General features: G+C 42.1%; 2 protein-coding genes across 2 annotated transcripts in view; one reads left to right on the top strand and one right to left on the bottom strand.

Annotated features, from left to right (window-relative positions):
- Positions 1–1,401: 1,401 nt before the first annotated feature.
- LOC115905324 (glutathione S-transferase omega-1-like) lies at positions 1,402–7,534 on the bottom strand. The gene is made up of 6 exons (XM_030951545.1): positions 7,392–7,534; positions 7,173–7,281; positions 5,517–5,739; positions 4,444–4,545; positions 2,206–2,312; positions 1,402–1,941 (listed from the first exon to the last, which is right to left on the bottom strand). Exons 1-6 carry the CDS (start codon positions 7,423–7,425, stop codon positions 1,788–1,790), a joined length of 729 nt encoding a protein of 242 aa, XP_030807405.1. The 5' UTR covers positions 7,426–7,534; the 3' UTR covers positions 1,402–1,787.
- A 1,739-nt stretch (positions 7,535–9,273) lies between these two features.
- CFAP43 (cilia and flagella associated protein 43) overlaps positions 9,274–19,180 on the top strand; it is a 42,413-nt gene continuing 32,506 nt past the window's right edge. The window contains exons 1-5 of the mRNA XM_030951755.1: positions 9,274–9,355; positions 11,175–11,428; positions 12,242–12,338; positions 15,095–15,262; positions 16,195–16,345. Of these exons, the coding sequence (XP_030807615.1) occupies positions 9,297–9,355; positions 11,175–11,428; positions 12,242–12,338; positions 15,095–15,262; positions 16,195–16,345 (729 nt within the window). The 5' untranslated portion in view covers positions 9,274–9,296. The remainder of the gene's footprint in view (positions 9,356–11,174; positions 11,429–12,241; positions 12,339–15,094; positions 15,263–16,194; positions 16,346–19,180) is intronic.

The following is a 19,180-nucleotide window of genomic DNA, read 5'->3' as shown; positions in this document are numbered from 1 at the left end:
TAACACATTGGAGCAAACTGTAATATATTTCTAGCACTATCCTAACAGCTTTTAACAAGCCCTACACAAAGCAGAGCTGCTAATAAATCCAAAATGCTCTGCAGTTAATTCTTGGAAGCTTGCCACTGAGATCCCACCAACACTACTTCACAGACATTGGCTTTATAAAGCTCAAACCCTCCTTTCATCTAATGAAAGGGCCCAGATCCACATCCTGACAACACTTCACAGCTCTTGGCTCCCTCTGGGTCCTCTGACAATCTATGAAACATGTGTAGCATCACTTCCCAACTGGAAACTCTTTTAAAAACTACAGTATTCTAGAAGGAACAGCAGTATAATGATTATTTTTCTAAGTAGTGCCAGATGTGTTTAAAAGCCACAAAGATAAACAGGAGGGGAAAAGCTGCATACTTTGAATTAAAGCTAGGAAGAGCATAAACAAGCCCCTCCAACAGCCACAGGCTGACAGACCAAGTTCCTGCTCATTCTTTTTTCCTCATCAAATCTCTTTCCTACTTGAAGTTACACAAGCATGCACCACCTCAGAGTTACCATGCTAGGGCAGAACATGTTACAGGAAAAAGATCAGTCTACTTTTCGTCCAGAAAAGCTCCAAGACCCCAGCATCTCAATTACCATGAAATCCATGAACCACCATATTCTGCTATGCTACCTCACCTCACTGCAATGGGAGGCAGACAGGAACAGTCTTGGATCTCTCATGACAACCACCTCATCCTCACAGGAACCACAGCCCTGCCCTTGGACACTCTGCTTTGCCTTACTTCTTTCTGTGTGCTTATCCCCTGGAATTATGGCTAGTTTGGGTTGCTGGTGCTCTGACAGACATACAGAACTGAGTACCATCAGAATGAGTCATAGATGTGAACAGGAAAAAAAAGGAAAAAACAGGAGAGGAAGAAGTTTTTCCTGTGACTGCTTGTGCTTCAAATAATCTTGTCCCCACAGTGCTATATTAACACTGCAATATACAGGATAGCTTCAGAGATGTTCAACTAAAAAGCTCTGATCCTGCCACTTACCTGATGAAACAGAACACACTCTTTCCTTCACCAGCAGCAAGACATCACCAGTATAATGTTCTGACTAAATTCCTTTCATTTCTGCTCTCTAATTTTACCTACACCTTGAAAGCAGAGCAATGCTTCAAATTCTGAGAACAGAAAATCAATGTCCTTCTGTTCAGGATACTGTTTTTGTTGGCTTTACTCCTTACTCCAGCCTTTAGGTTAGAACCTAGAATAAACACACCAGTACTTCAGAAGGGCAGAGAAGGATTATAACCATACACTCTCCTAGCATATCTAACAAAAACTAGAAGCTGTTACTAGAACCAGTCCAGTGACTAACAGCTGCACAGAAACAGGAAGGAAAAACTGTTTGAAGGCATTGCTTGTTTTTTATTCATTTTCAAGACACGAGTATTACAATATTTAAATCAGGTAACAGCATCAGTTCAGGGACTGCCCGCTGCAAAGCCTAGAAAGAGCCCAGAGATTACAGACCATCACCTCTTGAGTGGTGATACATTCTCCTTTATGAAATATTCATGGCCAACAATGACTTTCCATCTCCTGCTTGAAGCCAGCACATCTTTCCCCCAACAGGAAGGAGTGGAGTTCACAGAAGGTTTCTCAGCCTTTTCAGCACAGATTTATTCCCCATTATGAATGCAATCACAGAAGAGCCTCCACCAAATTACACTGACTTCCCACACTGAAAAACAGCACTAACACTTCAGCCAGCACGTTCCTACTAGCACCTCAGAGCCCATAATCACATGCCTCAGGGCTGTTCTTCAGATACAGCTGGAGGTAGTTTTTGTATATCTGTGGGTCAGTTATTGTAGCCTTGATAGCAGGATCCTCCTTCATGGCCTCCATCCAGCGTTGGAGCTTTGGAGTGTGATTCAAAGAGCTACAGGAAAAAGAAAGAGACTGAGTAACCCAAATGGAAAATTCGGAGGGCATCAAGGAAACAAAACAGCTTGAAAAGTTCCACTTTACTATTTTCTCTGTCCCAGTACAATGTCCAGTTTAAAGCAGGATGCTTCCCCCAAACTGCAACACAATACAAGCTTTCTTCAGCAGCCCCCAAGAGTGGCCCACTACTGCAGGGTACACCAGGAATATTGATACTGAGGCACTTCAGAACACACCAGAAGCCAGGCAAAGTACTCACTCCTTCAGCTGGAATGGTTCCAGACGTTCAAACCATGGCCAGATCATGTAGTCAACCATTGAGACTGAGTCCCCACCATAAAACACCGTGTTGCGTTTGGACAGAACCTGGGAAGGGTGAGAGGTCTCAGCTACCCCCAAGGAAAAGTGCAGCAGAACACTACACAAAAACCCCACTGCACAGTGGAGGGCAGGCACACTACAGGGATCAGTGAGCAAATGAAGGAGATACAGAACATTTCTCTTGTGCACGCAGTATTAGCGGAGTCAATATAGTTAAGATTAATACTATAGCTGCTATTTCACAAACTCAGCCCAGCTCTTCTCCAGAGGATCAAAATCTGTCACGAAATATGAACCACTAACAAGCTGCAGCATGTGCACAAAGAGGAGCTTAGCTCAGAATGTTTGTGATTTCTTGCTTGTCATAAAGCATAAATGGCACTGACTAATCAAACACAGCAGCAAACACTCATTTCTTGAGCAATAAATCCAGTTAAATTAATCATCCTGCTAAATTAGAGCACCATTTTAGCAGGGACTCTCTTCCCATGGCACTGAGGCCAAGTGGTGTCAGGGAAGCATTTCTAACATTACATCTCAAACAGCATTTGATTCCAGGTGCAAAGGCAACAGGAAACAAGTGTAACTTACACCAGAAAGAGATCCTACTCACAGCTCAGCACAGAAAGCAGGGCCACAAAGCATGCAGCAAGCTCTCCTGTTACATTTATGACTCTGATGCATTAAGTGCCATGGTCATACAAGTTTAATACGCTTTAAGGACCCTCCAGAGCCTGTTCTCTTCTTTCATTAGATTAGTGGCTCTAGATTCTTTAGTGGCTCTATTTTCAGGCACTCTGGTGTTTCAAAGGTGGAACTCAAAATACCTTACAAGTCTTGGTCTTTTTGAACACACACCCCCTATACACTCACATGGCATTTACTGCCTGTCCATAACTAGTAAAAATCTTGAAGCAGCCCTTCAGGAAGCATGGAGCTATTTGAGCTCCCAGGTGTCTGGCAGAACACAACCAGCAGCTGCACAGGGGCAGAGATGGGAACACAGCCCCCTCTGTCGGGCAGCAGAAATCGAAATACAGAAGTGTTCCAAAGGACTTCCCCTCTGGAATATCTCTTGCAATACACTAAGGGAAGTTTGCATGGCTCTGTTTCAGCCTCTCATTCACAGCTGACCATCAGCTGCTGCTGTAAAATCATTCAGGGTATAGTCAAATAGAGACAATGAAGGAACAGCAAGTTATTTTGCAGTATTAATCAAGCAGGAAGAAGGTTAATCCTTCACTTATGTTTAATACATCTGTATTTCAGGGAAGTGAAACACACAACTTCCCCCAGGAACTCGTCATCCACACTACTCCAGCCTCAGTCTGACCAGATGGACAAGACTACCCTGGAAACAATTGTGTTTTGCAAGCCCAAGGGGATGGGAAAGCAGGATGCACTGAACTGTTAGGAGAACTAGGAAAGAATTAAAAGGTTATTGGCAGCTTTGCACCAGAACAGAAATACTCTGGAGGAACTGTTCTTCATTGATCCACCCAAGCATTGGCTGTGGACGCTAAAGACAGAAGGAATGGATTCATGACAGAGACAAGTGCAACAGCTGTTCAGATTAGCCAATAACCATTACTGACACGGACTGTCAAGTGGCTAACAGCATCAAAGCCACCTGACACTTCCTAGAGCTCCACTGAACTTGCATTACACCACCAGTAGCAGAACATGGTCCAGGGTTGGATTTCTACAAAGCACACATTACATTCTGCTTCCACCCACCCCCAAAGATAAGCTCTAGAATGAAAAAGATTTTATGTCATCACCAAGGTACCTCCACTGGTTAGGTTCAGCACAGATGCTTTTCAGCAGCTCATGCTTCAGCCCTTGCTCTTAGCACATGCTGCAAGGTCTCCTTCACTTAGAGCAGAACAAAGATATCCAAGACAACAGCAGTCTGCTAGAATTCAAAAATCTCTACAAGTCTACACAGTCTTTATAATTACATAAAGTTCAGTCAGTTTAGTTTAGCTAATTTTGGTCCTTGAAATTTATTCCAATGGTGCCATTGTACATCCTAGGCTGAGGGTAATAAATTGAGAGATTGTCTCTTGTGGTAACTACCAATTAAATGAGAGATCTACCTCCTAATGCCACAGCATGAAAGGAAAAAAGACAACATATAAAGGCTGGCAATCTTGTTATCATGAAATACTCTCACCTCTTCAAGTTTACCAAACTTTTCAGCAATCTCTGCTTTCAGTGCAGTGGTGTCCTGTCCATCTTTGACTGCCAAAACGTGCTTGAAAAGCAAGGATGTTATCTATACAAAGGAAAGTATAAAGTTTTTAATGCACCTATTACAAGAATACAAGTTAGTCACTCAAAACTTAAAATATTAACTTAGATATTGAGATCTTAAATGCAAATTAAATCTTAAGAGATTTGACATTAAAGAGCTACATAAAGTCCGTTGATAAAAATCTTCTATACTTCATAAAAGGCAAGCAAAAGCCTAGAGGAAGAATTAATACAAATGAACTGAAAAGTGAAAAGTGTTTCCTATCTGCACATTTTCTTTCTTGCAACACACTTCCCTGTTTCCATTCAGTCTATTTACAAAAGCCTGTTGCAAATACATTCTCCCTTTTATTCCCTTTCTTTGTCCACATCCTTTGCATCTTCTGTTTCTTTCTCTCCTGTCTCATATCCATGTGACTTTCACTTCCTAGACTCTTCAAATCACATGCTTTGTATGTTTGAATGTACAGAGAGGTTAATTCCAGTCAGCCAGCTCCAACCCCAAATAAGAGCCAAAACCAGCCTCCCTACATAAGTCCAGTGTTTACAGCCACGTGCCATCTCCTGTCCATGGTTTTAGGCTCTCTCAGTCAGGCACGTCCCACATCCTGCATTCACTCAGTATTTCCCCCAGAAAGGACCAGAATAAAATACAGCAATTGTTATTTCCCAGGTCTCAAATATTTGGCTGGTTTGGTCTGCTAACCTTTGCTCTACTGTAGGATGCTCAAAACCCGACCTCAGTCATACAGACTTTCACTTGCTTGGATGCCTTCCTGCATCCAACCTTGCACATACATCTGGGAGCAATTCAGAGACACAGTGGATTGTATGTGCTCACAGCAAAAGGCCCCAGATACGCCCTCTGCTTATCTAAATGCTCATCCCAGACACAAAACATGCCTTCAAGGATGAAAGCAACATCAGCAACAGAGCTGCAGCTTTTGGTGCAATGGTGAAGTCAGAAACAGTCCCACTCTGATCACACAGTACCTTCGAGAAGTCTTCCAAGAGCATCTTCTGACAAGCTCGCTCATAGGGGTCTGAAGGCATCAGCTTCTTCCCGGGAAATGCTTCATCCAAGTACTCACAGGTGATTGGGGACTCCCAGATCAGCTGGCCCTTGCTGGTCTCCAGAACAGGAACCAGCCCAGAGGGGTTCTTCTCAAAGTACCACTCAGGTTTGTTCTTCAGATTGATGTTGATTACTTCATGGCTAAAAGAGCAAAAGAAACAAGACCCAGACAGGCTCAGTTCTGCTCCAGTCTACCCCATACCATGGTGGAATGCAGTCACCTTTACAGTTCAATACTTGAGAGGCTGAACCCTCAAGCCCCTGTACTCCCCTGTTTTCTCTGAAGCTGTCTGCAGGACTAATCCTTCGACACCGAAGTACTGCCACACTTTGCTGGAGAAAGCGTGCACTGACTTGCAATGGGCTGTCTGCAGACTGCATGCATGTCTTTTATTAGTTTAACAAGCACCAAACTACCAGAATAAAAACAAAAATTAGAACTCAGCACACTTACCACATGTGAGTGCAGGGGCAGTCTAAGAAAGAAGGAGTTGACTGCAAATGAGCTACACCTCAATTAAGAAATGCACCTGAACCTTAACCTGCCCTTACACCAAAGAGCAAATCAGGAGAGCATCCTTCCTACTTATCTTCCCAACTTATGGCCTCATAAGGAACAACTGCTTAGGGTAAAGGCAAATAGATATTGATTAAAAAATACATGGGAAATACATCTATATTTAAAAACAGAAGTTATAGGCTGAGTTATATGTGTGACCCCAGAAAATTCCTACTAAGCCCAAAGGTCTGCTAAACACAGCTGAACCTTCAAAACAACTAAGAAGTTATCAGAAGGCAACTATCACATCTCCAAAATCACTGTGCTACAACAAACCTTCCAGCTGCAACATCAGTCCAAAGACACGAAATAAAAACAGAATTAAACTGACCCAGAAGTTTTATTGCATCTACTCTTCCAAAACCAAAACACCCATGTAAAAAACAAAATGAACTAACTCTACTCTCATCTTACTTTCAAGAGACCTGTTAACACTCCCTATTCCAACATGAACTCCCAGCCCTGTGCTGGTTAACAAACCACTGGCAGGCCTTGGACTTGACAGAACCACAAAAAAGATAGAAAAATGGTTAATTTTAATTTGTACCTGAAGGAGACACTAGACACCATTCAAGAATGCTGAAATGGCTATCTTGAAAAAGAAACAAACACAAACGCTGACTTTTATTAACTTACTACAGCACAAGAACAAGACAATGTTATAGGAACACGGTACATTTCCTTTTTAAAAAAGGTCATTCACTCTCTAGTGTGTTTTGTTGGGCAGTGACACAACAGAAACAACTGAATATCCGTAGAGTCCAGAATTTTCACAGCCACTCACATCAAAAACAAACAGTGTATGTTATGTCTCTACTCACATTTACTCAGGGCAAAAATTATAAAAGAAAATCAGCTTGGCGTTTTTACTTTGGGCCTTTATGCAGCTGCTTTCATACACACCACACTCATTCAAGCTCCAGAGCAAAACCACGCACAGAAGCCTCTTCCCAAGCACTTCGTTCAGGGATGTTTAATGTAGGAAACAGAGGAAGCCAGGCCCGCCGGAGCTCACCTGATGCCCTTGGCGCGGAGAACCAGGCGCGCCCGCTGCGCGTAGGGGCAGAAGCGCATGCTGTAGAGCCGGATCAGCCCCGCGGGCACCGGGCCCGGCGCCGCGCTGCCTGCGGGGAGAGCACAGGGGCTGTGACCGCCGGCCCTGCCCCAGCCTGAGAGCTGTGCCGCCGGCCCTGCCCCGGCCCGAGAGCTGTGCCGCCGGCCCTGCGGCGCTTACCCTTGCCCAGGCTGCGGGAGTGATCGCCCGACATCCCGACACGGCGCGATAAGCTCCGATCTGCGACGGCTCCGATCGGCGACGGCCCCTCCGCTGCGCCCGGCCCAGGGCCGCTGGCACCGCCCGCCGGGGACGGGTGTGCGGCCCCGCCTCTGTCCCTGCCTCCCTTCCCTCCCCTTCCAGCTCCCTGCGAACCTGGGGCAGCGCTGCTGCCGCTGGTGGCTCCGATAGCTGCCCGGTGGTGTCTCCCTGAGATGGCTGCCCGCCCCACCGAGCTGGGACGGGCACTGCTCAGCTGCTCTCCCTCTCTCTCTCCTCGTTTACAAATAACTGCACAACCACCTCCGGCATTCCCGTGGAAATAGGACACTCATGCAAACTCCACCTCACGGGTCAGGTGTATCTATAAGCAGTGCCTCCAGCAGCTGCTGAGGTACCAGGTTCCCCTCAGTGCCTCTTCCTGCATCACCCACCACCCTCCAAAATCCCATCCAACCCCACCTTGAGGGTAACTAGAAGGGTTTATCTCTCCTGCAGCTGTTCTGCTTCATTATAAAAACCCTGAGAGGAGATAATAACCCAGAAAACAAAAGTTAAATCTAACCCAGCATAGCAAAAGTTAGATTTAACTTAATTACCACAGTGCAGTTCTAGAAGGATTCATGCTTCTGCAAACATCTTTGTGGGAACATCAGTGTGTGCATAGTGCAAAAGAAAGAGCCAAACCACAGACTGAAGTCTCCCCCATCCCTTTGCTCCCTCTTCACTTCAGACTAGGGCACTAGGACCTTCCTTGTACCAGCTTTCCTTGAAGTATAAAAATGGAAATGGAGGTGTTTTCCTCTTAATGATTTTCATATATTCACACAGTGTCCAAGTTGATTTCTGACCACAGAGGTAAAGTGATTCCCTTCCTGTGGCTCCACACACCAATCTTAGGTTGGCGCTGTACATTAATAGAAACAGCACATTTGTAGGGACCAGCGGGCTGGCACAGCTCTTGCCAAAGTGAGGAAAAATCCTGGCCTTCCTGGCAATGCCTACTTTGTCAAACCCCCAGGCTAACAGACCATTCTCCAGTCCCATCAGTGGATCCATGCTTGCACAGGGGACAAGTCCTACCTGTTTTGATTTGGTTTTGTCACTGGAGTTGGCCCTCAGACACCAGGTCACAAAGACCAGTATTTTCTGTGGTGATCTCACCTGCAGATAAACGCCAGGATGATCACTAGTAACATAACCATGACCTTGACAACATTATCCATTGCAGGGGAGGGGCATGATTTTTGTTGAGTCACTGCTGCTTGATTATGAATACATTAAGCAGCTCAGCACAGAAAGGGAGTGGTAATTTGTTGCACAAGTCTGCCATGCCCTAGACAAACAGAGCCTGTACATAAGGTACTCTTTGCCAATAAAAAAATTTCTCCTACCCTAAAAAAATCCAAACTGTGTTGGAGGACATAGTCTTTATTCCTCTAAGTACCTATCCTTGGTAAAGATTCAGCAAAACTTTGCGTGATGAAAATAGAGAAAATTGGCACTGTACGAGATGAAGGGACACGCAGGGTGACCAAGAGATGGAACCCACGCACTCTCTTGTGATGCACTCCTACATTTGATTCATCAGCAATGATTGCCCAGGTGAAAGGGTACAGATGATATCAGTGGCTCAGGGGCAGAACTACCCCATCTTATTAACAGCAAGAGCTCCACACCTCTCACACTCCTCATTGCCCGAGTGAGAGGCCATGCTCCCACATACCTGGGTTCTTAAATACCCGCCCGTGCTCATTGATTGGCTGGCACAGGGGCGCGGGCCAATCAGCTGCGTGCTCCGAGCCGGGCCAATGGCGGGCGCCGTTGCTGTTGCCAGGGCGCGGGGGTCCCGCGGCGGCGGCGGGGATGGCGGCGGAGCCGGGCCCGGCGGGACCCGGTGCGGAGGGAGCCGCCCTGGAAGTGAGGTGGGGGCGGCCGGCACCGCGCCCACACGCTCCTGAGCCCGCCTGGGGGGCGCCGTGTCCTCAGCTGTGCTCAGCCCGCGGCGGTCCCGTGAATTGGGCGGTCAGACAGGGAGGGGAGAGTCTGTCAGGACAGCGCGGGGGGAGAGAATAATCATCCACACGGTTCTAGGAGAGCTCCAGTGAGGGAGACTCCACAGCCTGTCTGAAAAAACCTGTTCCAGTGTGTGGTCACTCACACAGTAGTTATCTATCTATCTATCTATCTATCTATCTATCTATCTATCTATCTATCTACTACCTACCTACCTACCTACCTACCTACCTTTCTATCACTTTAATATGTAACAGCCTGAACCCTCATCCCCTTAGGGCTTTAGTGGATGTGTAAGAATGATAAATTGCACTGTCACCCCCATTAATTTATCCCTGTGTACAAGTTTTCTAGATTCCATTTTACCTCCGGAAACAGAAGTTAGGAATACTTCATTTCCACTGATTTAAAGCTAATGTTGCAGAAAAGCACAGAGCTAGTTCTGTAAGCATGTTCAGACAGGTCTCATGTACCATGGCACCCCATACAACCTGTTCTTGTATGAAGGAAGGCCCAGAAAAACACTGTCAGCTGGAATGTCTCCTCTGTTGCCATGGCTTTCAGCTCATCTCCACAAGCACATTGTCAGGGCTCCCACTCCTCTCTGGCTCCACTTGACTCCTATGTAGTAAAAGAAGCCAAGAGCAGAAGTTCCTCAGAAAAGATAATGGGAAGTTATTGCTGGAAATAAATTTATCTCAAGACCAGCAATTTTAAAACGTTCCTAAGTATGAGAGGCTTTAGTACCATCTTCTCTGAAGAGTACAAAGGATCAGCAACTGAGCTGATTTTATGACTGACTTTGTGAAATGAGCATAAAAATATTTCTGGTCATTGCAGTGAACGAAGGTCTCTCCCAGTCAAATTCTCTGATTTGGAAAAAGAGCAGAGATGGGATGTTTCTGAATAGCAATTCAGATTATTCAGAGGGAGGATGCCAATAGCAGTGTTGTACACAGAGGGTGTCTCTTACACTGCTGGAGCTTTCCTGCCATGGTACCAGCAGGCTGAACTGACATCCTCATTTGGTGGTAAATGCAAATCCCTTTGGTAAGAGCGCCCTGATGTTTGTCCACACACTTTTTGAAAAGTAAAAACATCTGCTAGCAGTTATGAATTTGTTGACATGTCGTAAGCTCATAAACAGAGTCCTCCTCAGTAATTTATTGCAGTCCTTGTGTAACACATCCTGTTTACATTCCAGAGTTTTACCATGTTAAAGTACTGGAGTCTTTAAAGCAGAACAGTCCTCCTGGTTTGCTTTATATAAACAGAAGCTGTACCTTTATATATTTTATTTTATGTGTATGAGATGAACTATGAAAGTGCAAAAAGGTTAAGCAAACACAGTTGGGTCCCAAGTACAGATCCCACCCATGCAATTCTTTCAAATAAAGTTATATCCTCTGCAGGGATATGTGAAACCAGAGCCTGTGAACTTGGCTGACTTTCTTTTTAGTGAAAACTGAAAGAAATAAAAGCATCTCTCCATGTTCTTATGCCAGTCCTTTGTGCATTTTGTGACTGTATGTTTTTGGAAACAGTGAACTAGTGACTCATAATACCAGATCTCAGTTATTGTGGTTTTGCAACACTGGTTTGAGGATGAGTCTAACAAATCCCAATCATCAGTTCAGTGTAACTTAGGCTGCAGCATTCCCTTTTGCACAGTATTTTGAGAAATGTGTGTCTGATTCATGTTTTAACATTCAGTTATTCTGTTTGCAGCTGGGTTCAGGGGTTCTCAAACAAGAACTTGGCCTTTGTCAACAATCAAACTGTCTGCTACCCTTGTGGTAATTACATCCTCTTCCTGGACATCGAAACAAAGAAGACAAGAGCAGTGCAGTGTCAGAGAGGCCAGGTGGGAGCCTTTGCAGCAAGTGCCAGCAGCCAAGTGGTGGCTTTTTCTGACCGGCAGCTGAATCCCCTCATACACATCTACACTTTTCCAGAACTGAGAAAACTGACTGAATTAAAAGGTAGTGATGTGGTTACCCTCATCATCATCATCATTTCATTAAAACAATATTTAATCATCAGTTTCTGAAGTTGTGGGGCCTTTTTATAAGACTTGAAAACCAGGGACTGTTTGTCCCTGTCACATGCCCTGTCTCATGAAGAGATTCATAGAAAGCAGTAGAAGGAATTTTCCACTGCACTACTTTTATTTAGGTTTAAGCTAGGGAGGAATATGGCCATACATAATGAAGTTAATTTAAAAGGAAAAGAAAAGGAGTTAAATGGAATTAGTTTTAGGAAAATGTAGTCAGAATAAGCAATAAAATCATACTGCAGTAGACTGCCAAGCAGACTGCTGAAAGCCAGATGAGAAATCCAGGATGTGAGGGGTGAGGGTTCTTGCAGTTAGACTTTGGAGTCCAGGATCTAATGTATGGTTTTGCCTGCTTCATGTAATTTCTCTCTTTGGTTTAGTTGCTTACCCTATTCATGTTTCAGTTCCCTTGCCATTTAAATAAGGATCATGATACTTGCTTTTTCATGTATTTGAATAAAATTATGACTGCAAAGGATTTCATGGGACGTGGGGAAAAATACTTTACAATTTCAAGGTATTATTGGAAAGGAAATTGAAAAAATTCCAAGCAGTGATACATAGGGAGCATTTTTATGATCAAATCAAAAGAATAATCTACAGTGAAGCAAAGAAATCAAGGGCCTGAAGAATATTTAAAGAGTTAAATGGATATAAAGGAAGTGAGAAGAGTATCTGTGGTATTATAAAATAAAGTCTGGGACAATCAAAGACCATATTCTTTATTTTTACATTTCAGGTGATGCTCAGCTGGACTATACCTTACTTGCATTAAGTTTTAAAGGCCCATATCTGGCCAGTTACTCTTCAATCCCAGAGTTTGTTCTTTCAGTATGGTAAGAGTAAAAAACCAAAATTCTCTTATACCATTTGTATTTAATTCATATTTTTGTGTGACTACTGTTTTAGCATAGATTAAGCTAACAAATATGGAACACATACTGGTTGCCTTAATCTCTTCTTTTTTTTTCCTGACTGATCATTTTCTGCAAACTTTCTGTACCAAAAATGCTGTTCATTTTCTAGTATTAGTAGACACTAGTCAAAATGGCTGTTAGCTGTAGCAAAGTTATCTTTCACCTTCTTTCAAATTTTGTTTTTTGGAGTGCTTCCAGAGCCTTCAGCATCAGTTAATTATCTGTTCGCTGTTGGAGGTTGAGCACCATGCTGGTTGTGGAAGAAAGTTGCCTGCTGAAAAGAGGAGAAGGGTTCTAAAGCCGATTGGCACTGGTTTGTCCTCCTGGACTGTTCAGTGGTCCTCTTAATTACTTTTGCTTGATCTTAGTTCTGGCTTATAATTTTGCTCAGTGATTACACTAACTTGGATCACTGGGTTAGATCATAATTTTCTGCTCATTGATGTGAAGTATTATATAATGCAGCGCAGATACAGAAGGGTAGAATATTTAATATTTTAATTGTGCTATAAAATACAATCCTACTCTTGCCTTCATTGCCAGCAAGCTCCCATTGGCTGTGGAGTCTGAGCACTTCAAAATAAATGTGAAGGGTGGAGTAGGAGAAAGGCAAGCGAGGACATGTAAGGAATAGTCAGTATAGTCTCAGTTTACTGATGATCTTTTCTTGTACAATTATAAGTGAAGATGCAGAAACTTCTGGAATTCCAGAATTTCAGTAATGAGAGTAGATACTATTACAGATCCCCCTTCTTTATCCCTTCTGAAGAAGAACAATGTTTGCTGTGAACTCTGATCATACACAGTAGTTCAAGAAGGATGTCTGTGCATATCACACCAGCAAAGGCTCACTGGCCTGACAGCTGACACACTTGTCACCTACAGCAGAAGTAACACACATGGTCCAATGTGTTCATTGTGTGCTCTTAAACAAAAATTCACCATCCTGAAAGACTTCTCTAGATTATTCTTAAAACCAGAAATACCTAGAAGTGTTTAAATGCTTTAAAGTAGTAGTAATTTCCCAGGTCAAACAATTTTAACCAGTTTGAATCAGCGTGTTACAACTGTCAGCAGGTAATTGTCATAAAAACCGTCCTAAGTCACAAAGAATTTAGTAACAAAATACAATTGCATTAGAATATTAAGCTTAGAATGTGCAATAATTTGAACAGAGTTATGTGAATTTACTGTGAAATCAGGACCTTCATTTTTGTAATTGGATTATATTGTGCATTCATTGAAGATATATGTGTGTATAAAGGTCAGAAATCACAGTGTAGAGCATTAGATGTCATGACTATATGACAATTGCACAGCCCCAGTACTTTAAGCAGCTGGTTTGGAATCAGAGGTGTAAGAGATGTTTTGAAAGATGTCAGTCTCAAAATATAAAGAGCTTGTGGATAAATAAAAGCTGCCTTTCATCTGAGATACTTTATCCCTAATATTTATTCTTTGCTGTTCAAAGGAGAAACTTAATGTCAGATTCCTTTTCAGATACATGTTTCACCATAGTTTCAGATCTTAGTAAATTATCTACTATAAAATCCTGTTGGCGTTATCTGGTAGGTATGAGACAAGAACATGCTGACAGATCTTTAGAAAGCAAGATAAGCTGATATCTGTAAAAGTCAGAATTGTAGTTTATAGCTTCCTGTAATTTTAATGAGGGCAACTGCATATGTGTGAATAATTCCCATTTTTTGCATATGCTATAAACGTTAACTATTGTTTGCTTCGTGATTGTTTCTGTAAGTGAATTTTTTACAGCCAGGCTAAGGGATTATACTGAATCTATTTACAGCAGTGTATGCATTTTACTTTTCTCCTCTCAGCAATAATGACAAATACTAAAGCTATAAATGTTATTTAGATTAACAGTCAGATAGATTGTCCAATAAAGTAAAAAACAGTTTTAACCATTTTCTTCAAATGTTGTTAATCAGTTCTTGGATAGCACCTAAAAATGCAAATTCCATCAGATATTAATCTGAATATTGAAAAAATATGAAAATCAGATGAGGAGATCATAAAATAAGTTATACTGGAGAAAAGAAAAGTCAGCAGAAAGCAGATTCCCAGGCTTCTGTTAGCTACACACGACAGCCCCACACAAACTCTGGCCTGGTTTGTGGCCAAGTTGGTTAATGCAGCCATAGCTTGTATGTCTGCACTCATAACACAATTACTGTATTATCTAGATAATTAATCCATAGATAATCAGAGGCTGAATGTGGTTTGTTTCCTCATTATCACACCTTCCAGCGCAAGCACTACAGTAATTACATTACAGATTGGAAAAGCAAGGCTGGGGTACTGAAGAGTTAATTGTTTGGGCCCATTTTAGTTGTTGCTGATGGAGCTAATGACAAAAAAATCCATTTCTTGTGACCACTGGTCTTTTCACAAAAGGGAGTGACTGATAATGTTTCTCAAATGGCAGTTATTCAATCATTTTATAGCAGTAATAATTTTGTGTGGCTAATTAACCGCATCCTTTTCATTCTCAAGAGGACCTTACTGTTTTGACAGCAGAATTTTTTTGTCAGTGACAAAGTATTTGTTTTCCAGACTGGATCTTGAACATCAGCCCTAATCACATCCAGACCTTTGGCTTCAATGTTTTTAACCTGTTTAATAGATTTAATTTTCTTTTATTCTCCTTAATGAAGGAACTGGCAAGAAAATATCCTCCTGTGCAGTGAGTCTCAGCCAGGGCTAACAGGAACCTCTCTGAGTTTTAACCCCATGAATTGGCAGCAGCTGTGTTTTGTTGCTGAGAGCTCTGTTACCATCTGGTGCATTGAAAAGAGCAAGGATGAGCATCTCCTCACACGACAGTGAGTGGAACACTCCTCAGGCTAGGAGCAGCATCTATAAGTATATTTTAATAATTAAAGACTAGCAACACACATCTATTTGCAAAGGATTTAGTCTCACTTAGTTCACCTAGGCATTGCAGTCAGTAATTACTAAATCACAACCACTATAAATCTGTCTAGTCAAGCAAGTGAATTAAATTTATGATTTCATATCTTAGTACTCACATGACCAGATTATGCACACCATGAAGCTAATACTAATCAGCTGCTTTGGCAGTGTTGATCAAAAGCTGTGTGACTGAATAAAGATAGTGCCTGGACTGCTTTTCTGTACATGGCTATGTTGAGCATTGCTTTTGTAGCTATGAAACCATCAAATTTAGATCAATTTGTACAAGCATAATTAAACAATATCTTGTTGTAATCACAAATTGTACCAAAAGCTGTATCAGTTTTCAGTGTGATTTACAACTTCTGTGGCTAATTTACAGGTTCAGAGACCATGCCTCTGTCAATGCAATTCACTGAGCTCAGCAAAACTAGAATTTATTTATGCCAAAATGTGTTTTGAGGTTGGTAGAAAAGTAGCATGTACCACTCAAGTTGGAGTTGTTGACATATAAAACCTGTGCTTCGACGTGGCAGCTACTCTACCATTCCCAGCTGTGTTTAATCTCATTAACTATTAATATAATCAACATATTGCCTCATTCACACTTACACTAATGAAAGTATAAACAAGGCCTTAATTTGTGATCTGAAAAAAATACCAAAGGGTTTTTTGCCTTTTGGCATTACAGAATGCATATATAAATACATAGGGCATACTCACTTTTCCTCCATTCAATTTGCAGAAATAAAGCCCATTTTGAAAACGGCTTCTCTGTTTTGTATCAGTGGTTGCTATTCATATTTCTTCTCCTCTGACTGTGTCTTTTGCCTTTTCACAGCCCTGTGGAACTCCCTGATGAACAGGGGGTCATGACTGCTCATGAGGATTTGTTTTTCCCAACTTCTCGTAAAGATGATCCATACTATGGCCCTGATTTGCCCATTTCAGCCATTGCTGGACTGGAAGGAGATGAAGCAGAAACATTTGTGGTAGTTACTGATTTTTTTCCTTTTTACTGTTGCAAGTCACTATATTTTCTATAGAAATAGTTGTAAATAAATTCATAATTCTAATGCATATTAAATAGGTACAACCCAGTAAATGGATCTGTTACCTCAACAATATTTTTGAATTCCATTTTGCCAGGAGGCTGAGAAGACACAATGCTGCTGCATAGTGCAGTACAGTGTTGAGATGTTTGACACAGCTCCTAGCATAATTCTGTGCAGTGGAGGTTTGAATCTCTGTCCCAGAAGCAATATGAAGTGTGTCAGCATTTAACTGTGCCCAAGCTAAAATGACCTGCTGAAAACCTGAAAACTTATTCCCATGCTAAACTGATGGTAACCCTCATGTATTCTTACTTCCCTTTGGGATTGCTTTCTTTTTGGCATTGAAAATATTTCAAGCTATGAAAACATTGAAGGCTTTTTTCCAGACAGAAACCCCTGCTTCTGAAATACATTCCCATACTACTGTAAGTGTTGGACCTTGCAATTTGTCTCACTTGTATTTGATTATTTACTTTTTATCCACCCTTGAGGTGCCTCTTTTTAGAGGCTTCAAAAGTCTTCTCATTTTGTTTGAAATTTTACTTTCACATGACTACCAGCTAGAAGTGTGAAAACATTTAATTTATAAATCTGGGACTCTCTTCTTAGATTAAGGCCATCAGTTTCTATTTGGTGGCTTGTGATGTATGAGACACCAAAACTGGCATGCATAAGATGACACTGGCATTATATACTACATCTGCTCAATGGACAAATGGATTTTCTGTATTAGTGTACAAAGAGTCAAAAAGTAAAACCAGGAAATTACGTTTTCCTGACTTCATCATCTTTTTGTTGCTTCATGCTTTCACAATGGTAGAGGTTTTTAACTGTGTAACTAGTTTCCTATGATTTTCAGGACAATCAAGAACTATTAAAAAAATCCTTTATTGATTCTAAATACATGTGAACTGTTCATATTTGAGATCACTTAGAACATAGAAAGGGAAGATAATATATACTCATCTGGGGCCTTGCCATTTTCTTCTGCCTTACTGCCTCTTAGGTTATGTGCAGATGATGAACTCTGCAAAACCCACATTGTTCTTTATTCTGTAAAGTGAATTACAAGAAGTATTGGAGAAAAAACAGTTCCTGTGTTAGGTCTGTGAGGCTTAATAGAATTTGTCCTTGAATAGATGCCATGCTGTGCAGTAGTGGTAAGTTCTTATGCCTGAACTTGCAGAACCATGTTGGGGACTTTTTCATATGAAAAAGTTTATGCTTTCAGCCATGCTAGATATATGTACTCTAGAGATCGTTATAGGGTCTTTGCATTCCCAGCTGCCTTCAGAAAAACCTAGATTTCTTTTTAGCACCTTCAATGTGATTATGTTCTCCTTATCCATAGAAATATTTCTGGAGTAAGAGTAAACTGTTCTAATAGTATTCATTGAAGATTTACTTTTCTTTCAAATTATATGGTAAATATTTTGATAGTTATTTACTGTCCCTTTTTTCTTAGATGGATGTATTTTGGTTGTCAGTATTGGTAGGTAATGAACAAGTTGTTTAGAAATGAAATGGATTTTTTTCAGAAATACAGGCTGTTGTCCCTTTTGTTGTGGTGGTGGTGGTATGTTGTTTCCTGTGTACTAAACTGTGAGGTTCTACACTCACAGTTTAACACTGAGAGGCAATGAATCTGTTTCTGGCATGTTTGCACCTTGCTCCAGGAGATGGTAACTGAGTAATTTTTTTTAGGACTTGAATTTATTGTGCCTGTGCACATAAACCCCATCTCTAACCAAGCAGAAAAACTGAGCCCTCTTAGATCTTCTAAGCCCTGACACTGGAGGGAAATCACATGCTTGTGATTGTGCTGTCACGTTAAGCACCTCTTTCCAACGCCCCAGCACTGAAAAGCAAGCCCCGTGTGCTTGTTTGCCTCTTGGAGATGTGTCAGTGTTCCACGCTCCAGAGCCACCTACTGAGGCTGGCTACGTACCCAAGTGTAACCACAGCGGGGCAGCAGAGGGAAAGGATTGAAATATCCCACAGCTTTCCATCCTTTTCCTTGCATGAGATTTTTCTAGATCAGATTTTTCTAAATGTGCTTTACCACAGAATCACAGAATATGCTGGGTTGGAAGGGCTCTACAAGGATCATGGAGTCCAACTCCTGGCCCTGCACCGGACCATCCCCAGGGGTCACACCCTGTCCCTGAGAGTGTTGGCCAAACTCTTCTTGAACTCTGTCAGCCTTGGTGCTGTGACCTCCTCCTGGGGAGTCTCTTCCAATGCCCAGCCAGCCTCTGGTGAAGAATCTTTCTCTAATGTCCAGCCTAAACTCCCCTGATACAGGCCATTCCCTCGGGTCCTGTCACTGTCACCACAGAGCAGAGATCAGTGTCTGTCCCTGCTCTTCCCCTCACAAGGAAGTTGTAACTGCAGTGAGGTCTCCCCTCTGTCTCTTCTCCAGGCTGAAAAGACAAAATTATTTCAGCTGCTTTTGGTACAACTCCCCCTCTAGAGCCTTAACTATCTTCCTAGCCCTCCTTTGCATATCCTCTAATAGTTTATTATCTTTCTTATATTGCAGTGACCAAAACTGCTCACAATATTCAGGTGAAGCAGCCCCACTGCAGATCAGAGTGGGACAATCAAGCCCACTTGAATTGATTTCATCTCTAGCACCAATTTTATTCTATTGTCTTTTTATAAAACTCTTTGTGGCAAGGATCCATCATGGATTTTTTTCCCCTGATGAGGTACTACTCAAAAGGGAGATAAGTCAAAGAAAGACAGCATTATTATTATTATTATTATTAT

The sequence above is a fragment of the Camarhynchus parvulus genome, chromosome 6, assembly GCF_901933205.1.
Source record: "Camarhynchus parvulus chromosome 6, STF_HiC, whole genome shotgun sequence".
NCBI classification, from domain to species: Eukaryota; Metazoa; Chordata; class Aves; order Passeriformes; family Thraupidae; genus Camarhynchus; species Camarhynchus parvulus.
Note: the sequence above shows the minus strand (reverse complement) of the source record. Positions and strands in the feature narration are given on the sequence as shown.

Excerpts from the sequence above, each read along its gene's own strand:
- LOC115905324 (XM_030951545.1), bottom strand. The coding sequence starts at position 7,425 with ATGTCGGGCGATCACTCCCGCAGCCTGGGCAAGG. Across the intron at positions 4,546-5,516 it reads TCTTGGAAGACTTCTCGAAG|ATAACATCCTTGCTTTTCAA; the intron begins GTACTGTGTGAT and ends TCCTTTGTATAG. Across the intron at positions 1,942-2,205 it reads GAACCATTCCAGCTGAAGGA|CTCTTTGAATCACACTCCAA; the intron begins GTGAGTACTTTG and ends TTTTTCCTGTAG.